Source organism: Chiloscyllium plagiosum, unplaced genomic scaffold (genome assembly GCF_037043375.1).
Source record: "Chiloscyllium plagiosum isolate Xiang-an unplaced genomic scaffold, Cpla_swu_hap1 HiC_scaffold_33, whole genome shotgun sequence".
Taxonomy (NCBI): domain Eukaryota; kingdom Metazoa; phylum Chordata; class Chondrichthyes; order Orectolobiformes; family Hemiscylliidae; genus Chiloscyllium; species Chiloscyllium plagiosum.
In genome coordinates, this window is record NW_028270171.1 from 28,735,591 (window position 1) to 28,756,387 (window position 20,797).

The following is a 20,797-nucleotide window of genomic DNA, read 5'->3' on the forward strand; positions in this document are numbered from 1 at the left end:
CAATGGATTCATGGTCATCAGTAGAGTCTTACTTCTTGATACTTATTGAATTCAAATTGCACCATCTGCTGTGGTGGGATTTGAACCCAGGTCCTCAGAACATTACCCGGGTGTCTGGATTAACAGTCCAGTGATAATACCACTAGGCATTTATAAAGCACCGTCCACAGCATCACAATGTCCTAAAACATTTTATAGTCAAGCAAGTGCTTCACGAGTGTGGGCACTGTTCCAATTTAAGAAATTTTGGAGCCCAGTGATACATAGCAAGATCTTAAACAATAATGCAATCACAACCAGATAATGTATTTGATTGAGTCGAGAGTGTGGTGCTGGAAAACGTCAGCGGGTCAGCATCTAAGGAGCAGGAGAATTCGACATTTCAGGCATAAACCCTTCATCAGGAAAGTCGATGCCCGAAACGTCGATTTTCTTGCTCCTCAGATAATGCCTGATCTGTGCTTTTCCAGCACCACACTCTCGACTCTGATCTCCAGCATCTGCAGTCCTCACTTTCTCTCCCTCCCCATAAATTGCAATATATACTCCTGTACTTTCTTCCCCGTCTTGCCTGAAATGTCAAAATGTTAATCCTGTCCTTTCAATCACGTTTCAGTGTCAGTGATGAAATCATATTCCCACGATTTAATTTGTACCCTCAATTCATCTGCCTTGTTCATCAAATTCCTTGCCTTTGAATAAATATCATCCAATCTTGCCAAACTCCCTGTGCCCTAAAATAAAGAACTGCAAATACTGGAAATCTGAAACAAAAACAGAAATTGCTGTAGAAACTCAGCAGACCTGGCAGCGTCTGATGGGAAAAAGCTCGTGTTGCGCTGACCTGTAAACTTACATGCCTATTTATATAACTTACATTGACTTACTTATATCACTATTATGCTGACTTTCACTTATTCTTGTTGTTTATCATTTAAGCCCTTCTTCCAGACGAAATGTGGGGTTATGGAGATAGGTGGGTTGGCGCAGACTCGATGGGACGAATGGCCTCTTTCCGCACTGTAGGGATTCTGAGAAAGGACACATTTTGTTTCCCCAAAAGCTGTAGTGTTAAACTAGGATTCTACTATGTTTAGGTCAATTCAGATCTTGAAGCAGGAACACTGTCTGTACAGATAAACAAACTCTCTACTGACCCAAAATTCCAGCTCAAGGTCACCTTTACTCACTCTCTTAAAGGGACAGCAAGCACCCCTTAAACTACATACATTACAGATTCCCTTCCTGTGCTGTGTTAAAGCTGTTCTGGAGACCCAGACGACAAGAATGTGAGTGAATTAAAGTGCTTTAAATGTAGAAGGACATTCGAAGACCCTTCAAATCGATGGGATGGTGAGACGATATCAATGTTCTTTCGAAAGGGGAACCCTGAGGGAGTGCTGCAGGGTCAGACGTGCCTCTTTTGGGCTGACACATTTCACTGAAACTCCTTTGCCCCCCTCAGGTGGAAATGCGAGGTAGGCGCTATGTAAATGAAACAATTGTTGTCGTCAGATTACTGTGGATTGGGGAGGGGGTGGGGCCTAACACAACCAATGGCTGTTTACCCCCTCAGTGATGGGCGGGGTATCAATATCACGTGCCCAATAGCGGTTCTGCTATTGGCTGACTGCCCGGTGGGGGGGGCGGGGTGTAGGATCACGTGTGGCGGCGCGGCGCTCTGATTGGCTGTCACCATGGTGAGGGCGGGGCTGGGTGTCCCATGCTGTAAACCGTTGGAGATGGCGGCGGGGGACAGCGGCGGCGATGGCGGCCTCGGGCGGTACCGCTCACCGCTGGTTAGCCGCTACTCGTCCCCGGAGATGGCCTTCAACTTCAGTGAGGCCAAGAAATTCACCACCTGGCGCCGGCTCTGGCTTTACCTGGCGACGGCCGAGAAGGTAAGAGACCGGGCAGTTATCCCCAAATACCGCCATTCCCAATCTCCACCGTCACCCGAATTCCCCACACCCTCCCCCCCCCCCCACCCCAACCCCAAATCCCCCCCCTCCCCCCCCCACCCCAACCCCAAATCCCCCCCTCCCCCCCCACCCCAACCCCAAATCCCCCCCTCCCCCCCCCCACCCCAACCCCAAATCCCCCCCCTCCCCCCCCCACCCCAACCCCAAATCCCCCCCCTCCCCCCCCACCCCAACCCCAAATCCCCCCCCCACCCCAACCCCAAATCCCCCCCCTCCCCCCCCCACCCCAACCCCAAATCCCCCCCCCCCACCCCAACCCCAAATCCCCCCCCTCCCCCCCCCCACCCCAACCCCAAATCCCCCCCCTCCCCCCCCCCCACCCCAACCCCAAATCCCCCCCCTCCCCCCCCCCCCACCCCAACCCCAAATCTCCCCCCCCCCCACCCCAACCCCAAATCCCCCCCCTCCCCCCCCCCACCCCAACCCCAAATCCCCCCCCCCACCCCAACCCCAAATCCCCCCCTCCCCCCCCCCACCCCAACCCCAAATCCCCCCCCCACCCCAACCCCAAATCCCCCCCCCCACCCCAACCCCAAATCCCCCCCCTCCCCCCCCACCCCAACCCCAAATCCCCCCCCTCCCCCCCCACCCCATCCCCAAATCCCCACACTCTTCCCCCCCACCCCCCCAATCCCTGCGCCCCCCCCATCCCTGCACCCCCCCATCCCTGCGCCCCCCAATCCCTGCGCCCCCCCCCATCCCTGCGCCCCCCCATCCCTGCGCCCCCCCCATCCCTGCGCCCCCGCCCCAAATCCAAATCTCCCCCCTCACCACCACATCCATCCTATTCCCTTACCCCTATACCCTTGTCTCATTCCCAAATCGTCTCACATCCCCATCCCCCATCCCATTCCCAAACACCTGCAACTAATTCCCAAATCCCTGCCACTGATTCCCACATTCCCCCCACCCCATCCTATTCCCAAATCTTCTCATCCCATCCACAATTCCCCCATCCATTCATCCCATTCCTAAATTCCTACACCCCTATCCCATTCCCAAATCCTCACACCACCATTGCCCCCAATCTCCACCTTCATTCAAATTCACTTCATTCTCCGTCCTGTTCCTGATCCCCACATATACCCCTGTTCCCGATCTCTCACCCCCCCCACAACGCCCTCGTTCCTGATCCCCCACACCCCTCCCTCATTCCGATTCCCCCCCCAACAACCCCCTCGTTCCTGATCACCCCACCCCATTTCTGATACCCCCCCATACCTCTCCGTTTCCTGATTTTCCCCCCTCCTCCCCACAAACCCTCCATTCCAGATGACCCCACACATCCCGGTCCTGTTTCCAATCCCTACACACCCATCCCTCCGTTCCTGGTCCCTTATGCTCATCCACGCCCAATCCCTCCCATTCCCCATCCACCGCAACTCCCCTTACCCTCATTCTTGATATCCATACACTACTGCCCCTGTCCACTTACCAATTTCACCCACCCATTCCTGATCCCCAACATCTCCGTTCCTCCCCCCATTTCTATTTACCCATATCCTGACCTCCCCAACCCTTCATCCGGTCTCCCACATCCCCCCCATGTAATAGCACACCCCCGTCCCCCTCTGTGCCTCTCCTAATCCTCCCCCCTCACTTTCCCCAGAGCTTGTGGGTTTTTTTAGGTTCAGAAAGTCCTCCTTGTTTCGTGCTAAGCTGATTTGTTCCAATGTAATGATGATGCTGATGTTTGCTCTAACTCAGTTAATGGGCTAACAGAAGTCACTTTGTGTGCACAGTACAAGGCAGAGTCACAGGATCACAGAGGACAGACGGTACACAAGCTGCCAGTTCAAACTAATCTGTCCATGCTGGTGCTTGTGCTGTTGATAAAGCCTCGTCTCACCTTTACTTGTTTAAATCTAACTATGGCCACTCCTTTCTCCCTCATCCAGTTCAGCTTTCACTTGAACCTCGACTGTTCCCTATATGAGTGAGTCCCACACTCTCCTGGTAAAGATATTTCTCCTGAATTCCTAATTCATTACAGAGCAGGAAGTGCTGGATGTCTTGAAACTGTTAAAAGTGGATAAATTCCCAGGTCCTGATCAGGTGTACCTGAGAACTCTGTGGGAAGCAAGAGAAATGATTGCAGGGCCTCTTGCTGAGATATTTGTATCATCGATAGTCACAGGTGAGGTGCCAGAAGACTGAAGGTTGGCAAACATGGTGCCACTGTTTAAGAAGGACAAGCCAGGGAACTATAGACCGGTGAGCCTGACCTCAGTGGTGGGCAAATTGTTGGAGGGAATCCTGAGGGACAGGATGTACATGTATTTGGAAAGGCAAGGACTGATTTGGGATAGTCAACATGGCTTTGTGCGTGGGAAATCATGTCTCACAAACTTGATTGAGTTTTTTGAAGAAGTAACAAAGAAGATTGATGAGGGCAGAGCGGTAGATGTGATCTATGTGGACTTTAGTAAGGCGTTTGACAAGGTTCCCCATGGGAGACTGATTAGCAAGGTTAGATCTCATGGAATAAAGGGAGAACTAGCCATTTGGATACAGAACTGGCTCAAAGGTAGAAGACAGAGGGTGGTGGTGGAGGGTTGTTTTTCAGACTGGAGGCCTGTGACCAGTGGAGTGCCACAAGGATTGGTGCTTGGTCCTCAACTTTTTGTTATTTACATAAATGATTTGGATGCGAGCATAAGAGGTACAGTTAGTAAGTTTGCAGATGACTTCAAAATTGGAGGTGTAGTGGACAGCGAAGAGGGTTACCTCAGGTTACAACAGGATCTTGACCAGATGGGCCAATGGGCTGAGAAGTGGCAGATGGAGTTTAATTCAGATAAATGCGAGGTGCTGCATTTTGGGAAAGCAAATCTTAGCAGGACTTATACACTTAATGGTAAGGTCCTAGGGAGTGTTGCTGAACAAAGAGACCTTGAAGTGCAGGTTCATAGCTCCTTGAAAGTGGAGTCACAGGTAGATAGAATAGTGAAGAAGGCGTTTGGTATGCTTTCCTTTATTGGTCAGTGTATTGAATACAGGAGTTGGGAGGTCATGTTGCGGCTGTACAGGACATTGGTTAGGCCACTGTTGGAATATTGCATGCAATTCTGGTCTCCTTCCTATCGGAAAGATGTTGTGAAACTTGAAAGGATTCAGAAAAGATTTGCAAGGATGTTGCCAGGGTTGGAGGATCTGAACTACAGGGAGAGGCTGAACAGGCTGGGGCTGTTTTTCCTGGGGCATCGGAGGCTGAGGGGTGACCTTATAGAGGTTTACAAAATTGAGCATAGATAGGGTAAATAGACAAAATCTTTTCCCTGGGTTCGGGGAGTCCAGAACTAGAGGGCATAGGTTTAGGGTGAGAGGGGAAAGATATAAAAGAGACCTAGGGGGCAACTTTTTCACGCAGAAGGTGGTGCATGTGTGGAATGAGCTGCCAGAGGAAGTGGTGGAGGCTGGTACAATTATAACGTTTGAGGCATTTGGATGTGTATATGAATAGGAAGGGTTTGGAGGGATATGGGCCGGGTGCTGGCAGGTGGGACTAGATTGGGTTGGGATATTTGGTCGGCATGGATGGGTTGGACCGAAGGGTCTGTTTCCGTGTTGTACACCTCTGACTCTATAATTGGATTTCATTGTTACTCTTTAGCTCTTCCCCGACAAGGAGGAGGAATTCCTGTATTTTTTTCTGTATCCATGCAAGTTTTTCTTTTTGTTTGTGCACAAAAATGGACTGTTTAAAAATCCCAGTACTGTACAAGGGGCTGCTGTACTTTTTCAAAGCATTCTCAGCACCAGTGTGTAGGGGAGGTTATAAGTGGGTTACAGTTTAACTGGTAGAGTTACATGTTGGCACTTCTTAATCATTTACCTATAGACTGACTATATAATAAATAAACAGATTCCTTCTTGTTCAAAACAGAAACCTGCTTGGTGCTTTCTATTAATACTGGGCAGCGTGGTGGCTCAGTGGTTAGCGTTTCAGTCAGGCAGAAGCTTGAACATGAAGACAGAAACAGATCCTACGTCTCTGTGTACCCAAGTACAGTAAAAAGTTTTGTTTTGTCGTCGAGATGTACAACGCAGAAACAGACCCTTCTAACCTATACTTCTAACCTGAGTTTAAAAAAACCAAGTAATTTGGGGAAATGTATGTATTTTGATAACATCTTTTGAACTTTTGTAATGACTATGGGAATAGCAGGGCTTGCTGTCCGGCATGGTATGACAAGGTCGTGTGACACCACTCAAAGCAAGAGCTGTTCTCATTTAGTAATCCACGCAGGTTTTTAAAATTGCCATCCCTCCCCTCCAAACTAAATTTGGTGTTATGTGTAAATTTAGAAGATGTTTCATTCCGTGGTCCAATGGTTAAGGTAAATTGTGAACTGATCCTTTGTAGAACTTCACTTCCCACCTTCTGAATAGTTACCCTTTACTCCAAGTCTCTCCTTTCTGTCTTGAAACCACCCAGCAATCCATTCTCCACTTGTGCAAAAGCAAAATATTGTGGATGTGGGAAATCTGAAAGAAACACAGGAAGTGCTGGAGAAACTCAGCAGGTTAGATGGTAATGTGGAGGGAAAAACAGGAACATTTTGAGTCAAAATAACTCTTCAGAATCCATTCTGCTTGTCCCAAAAAAAAAACGCTGGATGCTGGGAATCTGAAAACAACAGGGAGATTGCTAGAAATACCGAGGACTTGTGGTGTGGAGAGAAAACCCAGTTAGCGATTCAGATTCGTGATTTTTGAACAGAACTGCCTCTTATCCCCTGACTCTACATTCACTGACCTTATTCATTACTTTATTAAAGCACTTCTGGAAATAATTAAAAATGAAAATGCCGGAAACACACAGCATCATCTGGAATATGAACCAGAATTATTGACTGTCTCAGTACACTGGCATTGTCAGACCTGCTGTGTATTTTCACTCTTGTTTCCATGGTGTACCGGCTTTAATCACTTTGTATACTTGTTGGAAAATGGTGAGACAATAAAGTACAGAAGAAAATATTGCTGGGTTGCTTTACATCCATAGTTGCTGAATGATGGTAACTGTTTGTTCAATGCTTTGTGTATGTGTACATACACAAACATGCACACACACACACACACACACACAATGAATTTCTTTCCCTACCTTGGGTGCATAAGGCGTTTTCTGTAAAAGTTGTCATAGCCACAGTGTTGATGAGTCAATGTTATCTATGCAACAACAGTACTGTACACCATCTCCCTTTCAAACCCTCCTAGGACAGGGTTAAATACAAACTGAAGCTTTCTCTACTCTTTTTTTTTTAAAACCTGAAATTAAAGCTGCTTCTACACTATCCCAATCAAACAGTCCCAGGCCAGGTACAACGTGGGATTAGATACTGAGTAACTGTTCTTGACGCTCAGTGTGTTGTGTGAAGAGGGGTTATGGTTATGGGTTGCATGTGCTGGGTGCCAAAGGGGAGATTGCATGTGGTGAATGTTGGGGGTTGATTCCAGTTAGATTCCAGTGATTGGAGTAACATTGCTTATGCTGGTTGCTGTGTGAATTATTCCAATTCTTCATCTCTCTCTCTCTCTCTCTCTGCAGGAGCTGGGGCTGCCAATCACACAGGAGCAACTCCAGGAGATGAAGTCAAATCTCGAAAACATTGATTTCAAGATGGCTGCCGAAGAAGAGAAGAAGCTTCGCCATGATGTCATGGCACATGTACACACGTTCGCACATTGTTGCCCAAATGCTGCTGCCATCATACACCTTGGTGCCACATCCTGCTACGTGGGGGACAACACAGTACGACAACATTCCTGATCTCTGACCTGTCATGAAACAGCACAGGGTTAGATACAGAGTAAAACTCCCTCTATATGTTATTCATCAAACACTCCACGGAGGGATTTCAAAACGAGGATAAAAATTTTGAACGTTGAGGAAACAAAGTAGGACTTGGTTCAAGTTAGTGGACAGTGGAGTTTTGGTCATATTTAACATTATGGAAGGTGGAAGGTCAGAGCCTGGCCAGTAGTGTTGGAGTTGCCTTGTCTAGAAATTAAAGGATTTCAGCATTGGACAGACTAGGGCAGTGTTTCAATGTTGAAATTAGGTCAGCATGAAGTTTCTGATCAGTCTGGTTGAGTTTTGCAGTGTCAGAGAGAGGGGGATGGAATTGATGCTCTCCATCAGCCACTCTTAGTTATTTCTTCTGTATTAATCATTTCCCTCCTCCCCTAGGATTTGATTGTCCTTCGTGACGGTTTCGACATCCTTCTGCCCAAGGTGAGTGTGCGCGCATGCGCAAGTGCTGATAGTTGGTTGATTCCTGTGCTAGAGGTGTTTTGACAGACTGTCTGTCTCATTGCATCTGTTGCAGCTGGCTCGAGTCATCAACCGCCTGATGGACTTTGCCCAGAAATATGCTGACCTGCCGACACTCGGCTTCACCCACTACCAGTAAGTGGCAATGCACAAGAGATGCAGTGTGCCCACTCACACCACAGAGATATTTCCTGCCCAGTCAGAATCTCCTTTTGTCTTTAATAACTTGCCTTTGTGATTCAGAAAGTTTTCCGTTGTTGTTAAGTAAAGGAGTCATACATTTGCATGCACCCCACAGTCTGTCGAATGCAGACTGACTCCACGTTCCAAAACCCCTCCCCACCCAGCCCGGTCACCTCTTCAAAAGATTCAGTGAAGCTGGTCAAATGTCACCACCCCGAACAAAGCCAATGCTGATTGTTCTTGATGAATCCCTGCCTCTCCAAATGCAGATTAATTCTGTCCCTTAGAATTGCTTTCTATAGATTCCCCACCACTGAGGTTAGACTGATAGATCTGTAGTTTGCTGCTTTCTCCTTTGCTTCCTGCTTGAATAGTGGCTGTCCTCCTAACATGTCTCCTGTGCCCAGACAGATATTGAGAATTTTTGCTAGCTCCCTTTCTATTTCCTCCCTTGCCTCATTCAACAACTTGCGATACATTTCAACCGGCCCTTGAGATTTATCTACTTTGAAGCCTGCCAGGATGCCCAGAGCCGCCTTTTTGTTTATGCTAATTCCATAATTATATCACAGAACTTCTCCTCCCTTATTTCTATACCTATATTGTCCCTCTCCCTAGTGAACACTGACACAAAGGATCATTTAGGACCCTACCTACATCCTCTGGCTCCATAGAAAATTTACCATGCACTCCTTAATGGGTCCTATGCTTTCCCTAGTTATCTTTTTACTCTTAATGTACCTGTAAAACAACTTGGGATTTTCTTTTTTTTTATCTGCCATATCTTTTCATGTCTCTTTTTAGCACTCTTAATCTCCTCCTTAAGTTTCCTTTTGAACATTGTGTTCCACTTGAACATCTGTTTGAGTCCTCCGTATTTGTCATAAGCCTTCCCTTTTTTCTTAATCCAAAGCTGTTTATTCCTCTATTCAGTGTTCAAAGGATGAAATGTTCCCATAGCTTTTCCTTTTTGGAACATGTTAGCCCTATGTAGTCCATATTTTCTTTTTGAATGCATCCTATCCCATTGTTTTGAGTCAGATTTACCTGAAAGTATCTGCTCTCAGTCCACTCTGGCCAAATCATATCTGATCTTATTCGAACTTCAATTTCAGACCGATCCTTATCCTTTTCCACAACAATTTTGAATCTATTGCCGTTATGATCACCATGTGCAAAATGCTCCCCCACTGATACTTTACGCACTAAGATTAAGTCCAGGACTGCTCCCTCTCTTCTGGGGCCTTCTATATACTGCCTTAAAAAGCTGTCTCAAGAGGTTGTACTCCTACTGTTTCTACTTGAGTAATTCTTCCAGTTTAGTTTGAGTTTTTTTTTATTCATTCCTTTTTTGTAATCCTGAGGGCTGAAAAATTCTCGGCTCTTAACAAATTGAAGGCAATTCTTTACAAACCATGACTGAGCCACTACCACTTTTTAATTCTCTCTTAATGCTATTCCCTCCATCCTGGCCACCATCCGGACTGCTTTCATGTCTTCGCCCTGAACACTCCAACTTCGTAACACACGCTGTTGTTGCACGATAAGTCCTGAGGGCATTCTTGACCCTGGAGCATAATCCACATTGTCCTCAGGCAAAATGCTGGGCAGTGGTTTGCCATCGCCTCCTGCAGGATGACTGACCAGAAGACGCTCCCACTTTACTGCCTGTGTCAGGTCATTTGAAAGAATTTGCAGGTTGACCCTTACCCTGTTTGACTGTTATGAGTGCTTATTCCTTGGACATCAAGTCCTGAAATGGGACTTGAATTGGAGCTCCAAATGCGACAGCGTTATTACCCATACAATTATAGAAAATTTACAGCACGAAAAGGGCTGTTCAGCCCATTGTCTGAAAAAGAAAATTTGAATAAGCTAGCTGGCCATTCTAACCCCTCCTTGTAGGTCCTGGACTATGGCTTTGCACGTTTCAGTGCCTTGAGCAGATCTGGACCTTTTTCAATGAGTTCGGGTTTCGAGCTCAAGCAGCCAGCGAATTCCACCTATGGTATATTCCCTTGCTCTATTTCCTCTCCCCAAATGCGTGACCTCCCACTTCTCCAGATTCAGTTGCGTTTGTCACTTTCCAACTCAGCCAAGCCCCCCTATAGCCAACAACATCCTAAATAAAAACCGAAAGAACGGCGGATGCTGTAAGTCAGAAACAAAAACAGAAATTGCTGGAAAAGCTCAGTAGGGGTTCTGGCAGCATCCATGGAGAGAATTCAGTTAACATTTTGAGTCAAGTGACCCTTCCTCAGAACAATATCCTCTTCAAGATCAACTACATGAGCATGTTCTGCAAATTTTCAATCCTACCTGCCTGCCTCCCATTTAAATCTAAATCATTAACGTATACGACAGGCAGCAAGGGCTCCAATACTGAGCCCCTGTGGTACACGACATTGCATTCATAAAAATGTCCACCATTTCCTGTTACTGAGCTGATTTTTGTATCCATTTCACCACATTGTCTTGCACTCCAGGGGCCTTAATTTTTCTGATCAATTTGCTTTGTAGGACTTTGTCAAATGCCTGACTAAAATCCATGTGGACAACATCCACTGCACCACCCTCATCAATCCTACAGGTATTCCTTAAAAAAAATCTAATTATGTTAGTAAGACACAGCCTTACCCAAAGAAAACCAACCTATTTAATCTATGCCTTTCTAAGTAACAGTTCCACCTTGTTTGTAATTTGTTTAAGTGGATTCTGTGCTGTGATTGGCTAGGCCGGCACAGTTGACCACCGTTGGGAAGCGATGCTGCCTCTGGCTGCAGGATCTGTGTATGGACCTGAGAAATCTGGAGCGTGCCCGCAGTGAGCTCCGATTCCGAGGGGTGAAGGGAACAACAGGGACTCAGGCCAGTTTCCTCCAGCTCTTTGAGGGAGACTATAGAAAGGTGAGTGACGCTAACACCTTGGGCAAGGGGAGATTGTGCTGCCATTGCAGTTGATAATCATGGCAGAGCATCAGTTATTCTAACAGAAATCCTGATTCACTGAGTCATCCTGCCCTGAAGGCTACCCAGGGCCCGAGAGAGCGCACCTCCTGACTTGTTTGAATTGATAAAAAATGAAGTAATTTCTGTACTTTGAATACTTTTGCTTTGTAAATGATATTTGCATTTTCATCTGCTATTATTAAACTGTGACTGTTTCAATGATTTGTCCCCAGGTCTCTCCATTTAGATTTAGATTAGATTACTTAGTGTGGAAACAGGCCCTTCGGCACAACAAGTCCAAACCGACCCTCCGAAGAGCAACCCACCCAGACACATTCCCCTACATTTATCCCTTCACCTAACAATACGGGCAATTTTAGTATGGCCAATTCACCTAATCGGCGCATTTTTTTTTTTGGAACCCATGCAGATATGGGAAGAATGTGCAAACTCCACACAGACAGCCATCTAAGGCGGGAATTGAACCCAGGTCTGTGGCGCTGTGAGGCAGCAGTGCTAACCACTGTGCCACCGTGCCACTTTCTTGTCCAGATTTACACATTCTCTTCTGTTCTTTCGTTATGTCACTGACTGGCCCAGTATTTATTGCCCAGTTCTAATTGCCCTTGATCTGAGTGGCTTGCTAGGCCATTTCCGAAGGCAATTAAGAGTCTATCACATTGCAGTGGGTTTGAAATCGCACATAGGCCAGATTGGATTAAGGACGGCAGATTTCCTTCCCTAAAAGAATTTACAAAACCTGATGGGTGTTATTGCCACGAGGCAGCATTTTATTTCCAGACTTGAATTGAGATTTTATCATGTGTCTCTAGAACATTAGCCAGAGCATTTTTAGTTGCATCTGTCATTTCTCTGAACTGAAGTTCAGGATTTGTATTTCTTAACCCTTCATAGTTTTCATTACTTCATTGCAACTCATCTTGTGATTTTACTTTAATGAAAATATCCCTGCAATACAGATTTTTATTACTGTAGGCACACTAAACATTGCATCCACCACCCAGGCACCTACCAGAAATTGTAGATTGAGGGGTGGGGGTGGAAAGGGAGGGGAAACGAGTGTAATCATCTTGGAAAGACTACTGAGAAAAATATGAAGATCTAAAGGCTGACAGATCTCCAGCTTTAGTGGACTTCACCCCAAGGTTTTAGAAGAAGTGATTGTTGAGATGGTGGATTTTAATCTTCCTAAATTCTGGAAAGATCTCACCAGATTAGGAAATAGTAGATGTGTATCTTCTACTCAAGAGAAGTGGGAGGCACAAAACAGGAAACTACAGGGCAGTTAGCTTAATAATTCTCATGTGGAAGTCACTGGAATATTTCACTGGAGAGGTGATAGCAGGGCTCAGGGAAAATCAGGCAGACTCAACATGATTTTGTGAAAGTGAAATGATGTTTCACTAATTGATTAATGTTCATTGAGGAAGTAAGCAACAACAAGGATAAGGGGAACCTGTTGTGGTGTACTTTGATTTCCAATTGGCATTTAACATGGTGCCACATCACAGGTAACTACACTCATGATCAGGAGGGGCAACATTATTAATATCGGTGGAGGATTGGTTAGCTAACAGAAGGAGCAGTCATAATTAGGTCATTTTCAGGTTGGCAAGAAAGTCAACAAGTGGAATGCCTCAAGGATCAAGGCCAGGCCCTTAAGTGTTCACGATCTATATCAATGACCTGAATGAAGGGACCAGAATGTGGTTGCTAAATTTGCCAGTAACACTAAGATAGATAGATTGGCAAGTTGTGAAGGAGACATGGGAAGTGTGTATATAAAACCACAATGTGGGAAAATGTGAACTTGTCCACTTCATCAGAAAGAACAGAAAAATAGGGTATTATTTTAAAAGGAGAGAGGTTTAATTCTGAGGCAGGGAGAGTCTCTGGTTCCTGGAACATGAATTACATACAGTTAGTATGTTAAGTTAGGAAGCAGCGAGTGATCAGGAAGGCAGATGGAAGATTGGCATTTATTGTCAGGGAAGTGGAATATTAGTGAGGCTATTTTCTTACATGGAAAAGCTGGGCAGGTTGGGTCTGTGTCCATTGCAGTTTAGAATTAGAGGTGATCTTATTGGAATGTGCACACCCCTGAAGGGGTTCAACAGTGTGGGTACTGGGAGAATGTTTCCTCTTGTAGGAGGGTCTCAAACTAGGGAACACAATCCAGTTTCTAGGTGTTACTGGGGCAGGCAGGAAAGTGGGTTGAGGCCAGAATCTGACCAGCCATGATCTTAAGTAGCAGACCAGGCTTGAGGGGCAGAATGGCTTCCTCTCCTAATGTGTTTTTCTCTCCTTCTCTGACATTCTCATGCTCTCTCTGGTTTGTCTCTTTCAGGTTGAAGAGCTTGATCGTTTGGTGACTGAGATGGCAGGATTTAAACAGTGAGTTATGACCACTGAAAGCGCTTGGTGTCCCTCTCTATCATGTGATATTAGCAAGAGTGTAGCTGGGACCCCCTCTGTTCTAAAGCCTTCAACCACTCTTACTGGTTTGAGGGTTGGTAGCCCGGGTTGTATGTTCAGACGTTTTGTGTCTTTTTCTTCAGAACGTACCTGGTGACTGGACAGACGTACAGTCGGAAAGTGGATATTGACTCGCTGGCCGTGCTCTCCAGTCTTGGGGCAACTGTTCACAAGGTTAGGAAAGGGCTGGCTGTGTGCACCCATAGGATTTTGTTTGGCTTTCCAACCTGAATAAAAATTACCCCTCTGTGTGTCTGCTCTCTGGATGGTGTGCCTGGTCACCGGGGTATGGGGAGGGTGGGTGCCTGGTCACCGGCGTATGGGGAGGGTGGGTGCCTGGTCACTGGGCTTGCTGCAGATTGAGGAGGTGCCTGGTCACTGGGCTTTTGGCATGGGGGTGAGGCAGGTTCTGCCTTGCCATAGTGAGGTGGCAAACAAGGGGCCTGTGTTTTGTCGGGTTTGTCCTACCTTGGTCCAGGAATCATCAGCATGTGTGGGAACTGAGCAGAGCAGCTAAAGCAGTCTTACAGAGAGGGAGGGCAGCTTGTGTAAGGAACGAATGGCCGCAGTCAGTCAGTCTGTTTCAAAGTGTGGCAATGCCAAATAATCTGACCCGTGTTTCTTTCAGATTTGTACGGATATCCGCCTTCTTGCAAATCTGAAGGAGGTTGAGGAGCCCTTTGAGAAAGATCAGATTGGTGAGTCCTCTTTGGGAGAGAGGTGCAGGGAGACTGAAGGAGTAATTTCTACAGAGTGGTAGTTTTATGTAGGAAGTGTTTTTGCTGGAAGGGCTTGGCAGAGTGTGTTCCAGTGTTGTATGGACTCTTGATGGGATAATCTTTGAGGAGAAAGTGAGGACTGCAGATGCTGGAGATCAGAGCTGAAAATGTGTTGCTGGAAAACCGCAGCAGGTCAGGCAGCATCCAGGGAACAGGAGAATCGACGTTTCGGGCATAAGCCCTTCTTTCCTGAAGAAGGGCTTATGCCCAAAACGTCGATTCTCCTGTTCCTTGGATGCTGCCTGACCTGCTGCACCTTTCCAGAAACACATTTTCACCTCTTGATGGGATATCCCAGGTTCACATCCTAGTCTCCTCAGCTAATACCTCAGCACTTTGGAATTGGTGGGAAATCAGTCAACATTGTTATAGGTTCTGTTATTGAGTCCCCATGTGGACACTGGGTAAAAGGTCAACAGAGTCCTGGCCCTGAATCATTCGTCCATGCTGGTATCATCAGAACTCTACCTTCCACCTTAAACATGTTAAAGAAGCCATCCCTGATGCACAAGTCTTGTGTATACGCAGAATCTGCTGAGATAAGGAGGAACACACTGGGCACCTGAAGGTGTTGAAAGATGCCCTCGTAAGTACAGGATACAATGCACAACTCATAATCACGAGTTCTGATGTTCCACAGCGAAAAACTGCAACAACCTCCTCAGAAGGTTGACACAGGACACCATCCTTTGTCGTCCAATACTTCCTTGGAGTGGGGAAACTGCACAATGTTCTTTGCAGCCTTCAACATGTCAGCGATAATGACAAACATCTCACCAAGATCATTCTTACGCATCCGCTTCTCTCTTTCGAACAACCGCTAGACCATCGTTTGCAGCAAACTGCCCAGCCTTCAGGACAACACCGACTATAACACCCCATAACCCTGCCATGGCAACCTCTGCAAAACATGTCAGATCATCGACATAGATACTGACATCACATGGGAGCACCACCCACCAGTACACAGCAGATACTTATATGACTCGGCCAGTGTTGTCTGTTTCATATACTGCAGGCAAGGATGCCCCAAGGCATGGTATGTTGATGAGGCAAATGAATGATGGGGCACATGACAATTGCCAGACAAGAATGTTCCCTCCCAGTCAGGGAACACTTTTGTTCAAGGATGTTCAGCCTCTGACCTTCAGGTAGGTGTCCTACAAGACAGACTTCAAGATACACAACAACGCAGAGTCGCTGAACAGACACTTGACAGCTAAGTTCTGTACCCACGAAGATGGCCTCAACCATGATCTTGGGTTCATGTCATGCTACATGTAACCCCACCACACATCTGTACCTGTAAAATCTTCCTTACTGTCCAGTTTTAACGCCATCACTTTGATAGCTTGTTATGCTCTCTCTAGTTTAATTAGTTTGAACAGTCTTGGATTACTTGTTACTTTGATTAGACCCATGGCATATATATGACTCTTATACCTATTGTGTTATTCTAGCCATTTGGTTTGTCTCCTGCATCAGCTTATTTTAAACTTTTTGTAATTATGTCTCTGCCTCAATTAATTGGATTATTGGGCATCCCTTCACTTGCTATCCAGCAGTGGACATTTTACTCACACTGTCTGACACTCTTGATCACCTGCAGAGACCTATTATTCAACACTCCACTCGCTCCATTTGTATGATCTTTTGATCTTTCTGCTTGTAAATTCTGTGCCTGTACGCTTTTCTTCACTTCAGCTGGCAAAGGGACAACGCTCCAAAAGCTTGAGATTTCAAATAGTCCAATAGGTTTATAACCTGATGTTGTGACTTCTGACCTCATCAGAACTGGGCGATGGAAAATCTGCACCATTACACCCCACACACATGCATTTTTTCTCTGTCTTTCGCTCTCGCTGTCTCGCGTGTTGCTTTACTGACTAGAGGAGCCCATTAAGCAGGAGTTACCCTGGTAAACCACTCGGGAGCAGTGGCTCAATCTGCAATGGCTTGGGGAGACTGTTGGGCAGGATTGGAAAGGGATGTGGTGGAGGTAACCACTCCAGTCTGGAGAGAGGATGGGGAAAATTTGAGTTGGGGTGCTTTCTTAGGGTGTGGATGATGGTTTCTCCAGGAAAGGGGCTAAATTGGTCAGTCTATAGGGGAGATGGGAAAGGTCTAGCTGGGAGATGGGGGTGGTCAGTCTTGGGCTTGTGGGTGATGGCAGATAGTCTGTCAGTCTGTGGATGACTCTTCATTCTGTCGCTGTGTGTTGTTTGCAGGGTCCAGTGCGATGCCCTATAAGAGGAATCCAATGCGCAGTGAGCGTTGCTGCAGTCTGGCTCGCCACCTCATGACACTGATGCTGGACCCTCTGCAAACAGCAGCTGTACAGTGGTTTGAGCGGACTCTAGATGACAGTGCCAACAGGTAACCTCGCTGTATCTTGGAATTGGATTGGTTCAACTCTTCATAGGAAAGCAGAGGAAACAGGAGGTGGTATAGAGCGGCCCCTCCAAAATACACCCCCTCCCCCTCCAAACCCTGCCCCTTCTCATGGTCAGTTAGTTGCTGGGGTCAGTCATTCACAAGTTCCTCATTCTGTTCCTTGCTGAATTTCCTGACCCCTGCCACTGGTTTCTTCATCACTGGGTCAAGTGAACGGTGTCCCTCTGGGTTATCCCCTCCTGGTCACAGCTCAGTGTGGGTGAATCTGTCTGGATGTTGCGTGTGATGTGGTGATGTCTCAAAGTTGAATAGACTGTTCATACTGGTTCAGATGGTAAGGAATGGCTGGGGTCTCTGACGTGACAGTTTATCCTTCAAGCGCCAGCCAATGCCAAGCATTGGTAAAACCCAGCTGCTGTCTTTGGTTGTATACCTTAAGTTGCTGAATGAACAAGGTCAAACTGACCCAGGCATGCAATAGCCAGACGTGCTCTCCGGCCATTCCTCTGGGCCATAAAGGCTGCTGTGTTCCTTCTGACATTGTATCCAATGTGTCCAATATCAACTTGTCAATGTGACGCTGAGTACAACTGTAGTAAAGTGGTGGTTAATCACTGTGTTTTCCCCATTTCTCTGTCTGAAACCTGCCTTCCCTCTCCTTCTGTCACTTGCTCTTTTCATCTTTGTGGCCTGTCACCCTTCTCTGCCACTCACCCCCCCACACTTTTTTTTTTTTCTTTGCCATTCACATTCTTCCCCTGTCTGTCTCTGCCACTGTTGCTCTCGCCCTCCTCTCTCCAGACGTATCTGTTTAGCAGAGTCGTTTCTAACTGCAGACATTATCCTGAGCACTCTACAGAACATCACTGAAGGGCTGGTCGTTTACCCAAAGGTAGGCAGTGTGTCTGCTATGGAGATTTTCAGATACTGCAGTTGATGTATTTACAGAGCTGATTTGGGATGTAGGGAGCTCTGTCCTTTCAGCCAGCAGCCACTGGGCTGAAGTGAAGTAGCATTGCTCTGTGAATTATTGTTTGTTAATGTGTTTGTAAGTCTGAGATTGGGTGATTGTCCTCATTAGTGATTACCTATTGCAGCATCTCCATGACAAGGATACCCCGTGCCAGTGTATGTGTGGTTGGGGGTGGGGAAGGTCCACTGAGGGGATATTCAGGATACCTGGGTTGTGCAGTAACGGATGTCTGAAGCAGTCTTGCTCAGAGCATTCGCTTCCTAATTTTCCTGCCTCCTGCTCATTGTGGCCAGCCTCCCGTGTGCTCGTTGATCTGTTACTTTCTCTTCCAGGTGATTGAGCGGCACATTCGCCATGAGCTTCCATTCATGGCGACAGAAAACATCATCATGGCAATGGTGAAAGCAGGAGAAAATAGACAGGTCAGTGTTCCCCTGTGCCTGGAGTGAGGGGGTGCATTAAAACATCATACCTCCCTACTCCAGTTGGAACAGTGAGAGACTGGGTTGTATCTGTTTTCGTTCAAAAGAAATTGTGCACTTTATCTCGATCAACACTTTAACTCAGGACAGATTTGAAACTCTCATTGAAAGATTAAGAATTAATTATAAGTCTACTTGATTTTCTTTTACTTTTCTGTAAATGTTATGTTTTTACAATAAACAATGTTAGCTGTTTTAGCCTGAGCCATCTGCTGGTTGAAGGATCTGTAGGAGACACTGAACCAATAGGTTTGAATGTATGGAATCATTCTGGAGGTTCAATGCAGCTTTGAGTTGTTGGTGTATTGGAGCTGGACTGAGTTGGGATTCAGTTTGAGAGACTTGACTGTCTCCCCATCTCTGGCAGTTCTTGTGTGACATTTGTGGTAAAGGCTCCTGATTGGAGTTATTTCCTTCCCATCTTCTACAGGATTGTCACGAGCGAATCCGTGTCCTCTCCCAGCAGGCAGCTGCTGTGGTTAAACAGGAGGGAGGTGACAACGATCTGATCTGCAGAATTCAGGAGGACAGTTACTTCAGCCCGATCCACGGGCAGCTTGAGACACTGCTTGACCCCAAGTCCTTCATTGGGTGTGCCCCCCGGCAGGTGAGAGTGGGATGTGGAGTCATCCGTAATACTGCCCATGGCGCCAGTTTGGCCCCCACCTGTCGAGGTGGGACATTCTGCCCTTGCCTCTTTTTTTATTTTGGGTGGGAAGGGTGACTTCTTTTAACATGGATCTGAATCCCTGTGCATTGACTGAATTTGAAGGAGACAACAAGATAAAGGAACAGCAGGTCATTTAGCCCATTGAGTCTGCTTCGCCATTCAGTGACATCATGGATGACCTGACAACATCCTTGTAAATCTTTTCTGAACCCTTCCAAGTTTCACAACATCCTGCCTATAGGAGGGAGGGAGACCAGAATTGTGCACAATATTCCAAAAGTGGCCTAACCAATATCCTGTACAGTTGCAACATGACCTTCCCAACTCCTGTACTCAATACTCTGACGAATAAAGGAAAGCATACCAAATGCCGCCTTCACTATCCTATCTACCTGCGACTCCACTTTCAAGGAACTGTGAACCTGCACTCCAAGGTCTGTTTGAAAACCAATGAAAAATGCTGAACAAACTTTCCCAATCATCTGTCTTGCCATTAATCTTTCCCAAATTTTATGTTTTTTCTTTTAATTTTGATGCTAACCTTAATTGCCCTGGTTAACCATGGTTTGCTTATTCCCTTTATCAATACCCTCCTTCCTCACTGGAATATTGTGAGCCATGATCTATTTAATTCTTAAATATCTGCCTTTGCTGTTCAACCATCTTCACTGCTAAGCTCCTTTTGAAGAATGGAAAAACCTCAGCAGTTCAGTAGCACCTTATGGAGAGAGAAGCAGAGTTAGCCCTTTCAAAACCAATGTGGCTTCTGTGGTTCAGAAGGAGTTCACCTGATTATTTCCAGCACTTTGATTTCATTTCAGATTTCCAAAATTGCAGTATTTTGCTCTTATTTCTTGGTGGTCGTTTGGTATTGATTTTCTTTTCTTGTTCTCTCTTTAAAAGGTTACCAAATTTCTGGAGCAGGAGGTTCAGCCACTCTTGGTCCATTATGCTGGTCAAATGGAAGTGAAGGTTGAGTTGGAGCTGTGAGAAACCGAACCAGAGCGATGACGGCTGAAAATTCATGAAAATACCTCCAAGTTCTAGCATGTCCAGCCTGTGACTTGGAAGTTTGTGCGTGTGTTTTATGCCTTAGATTTGAGGAGCACAGATTAGACTGTTCAATTTTAAATTGCTGATTTGGTTTCTGACAATTATTTTAATTAATGCTGGGACATCAATGGCCATGTATTGCCATGCATGTTTCGCAAATGTATACTGTGTTCGGGGATGTCAGCAAACATGCTCCCACTCAGGAATCATGGAGCTATTATCAAATGACCCAGAGCTCTCCTGTTACAAGTCACATGTCAGATCATTACATTTTGAAAATAAGTTTTTTTTAATTTCAATTGAATCGATGAAAATCACTGCCCATGAGGCTGGGCTCAAAGCTTCCATTTGTATGCGTTTTGTGTCATTCCCATCATCTTGAAAGAATGGCTTGTGTTTTAAATAAAAATCTTTTTCAGCTTGAATTTAAGAATGTGTTTCATTACGACTGTCTGACACTATTCAACTGAAACGTTTTGTAGTCGAGGTGACTTTGCTCACTAAACCGTTAAAACCAATCCCACTTGTTTGGGTATCTCCCTGAAGTTCAGTCATTC

General features: G+C 46.1%; 1 protein-coding gene across 1 annotated transcript; it reads left to right on the forward strand.

Moving 5' to 3' along the window:
- The first annotated feature begins 1,721 nt into the window (after positions 1 to 1,721).
- On the forward strand, positions 1,722 to 20,665 carry adsl (adenylosuccinate lyase). Its single transcript, XM_043680006.2, has 13 exons — positions 1,722 to 1,901; positions 7,537 to 7,740; positions 8,179 to 8,223; positions 8,318 to 8,397; positions 11,180 to 11,351; positions 13,762 to 13,808; positions 13,973 to 14,063; positions 14,518 to 14,587; positions 16,897 to 17,044; positions 17,864 to 17,954; positions 18,368 to 18,457; positions 18,948 to 19,124; positions 20,091 to 20,665. The coding sequence occupies exons 1-13, from the start codon at positions 1,743 to 1,745 to the stop codon at positions 20,175 to 20,177; spliced, it is 1,461 nt and encodes a 486-aa protein (XP_043535941.1). The 5' UTR covers positions 1,722 to 1,742; the 3' UTR covers positions 20,178 to 20,665.
- Positions 20,666 to 20,797: the final 132 nt, after the last annotated feature.

Excerpts from the sequence above, each read along its gene's own strand:
- adsl (XM_043680006.2), top strand. The coding sequence starts at position 1,743 with ATGGCGGCGGGGGACAGCGGCGGCGATGGCGGCCTCGGGCGGTACCGC. Across the intron at positions 14,588-16,896 it reads CTTTGAGAAAGATCAGATTG|GGTCCAGTGCGATGCCCTAT; the intron begins GTGAGTCCTCTT and ends TGTTGTTTGCAG. Across the intron at positions 17,955-18,367 it reads GGCTGGTCGTTTACCCAAAG|GTGATTGAGCGGCACATTCG; the intron begins GTAGGCAGTGTG and ends TTTCTCTTCCAG.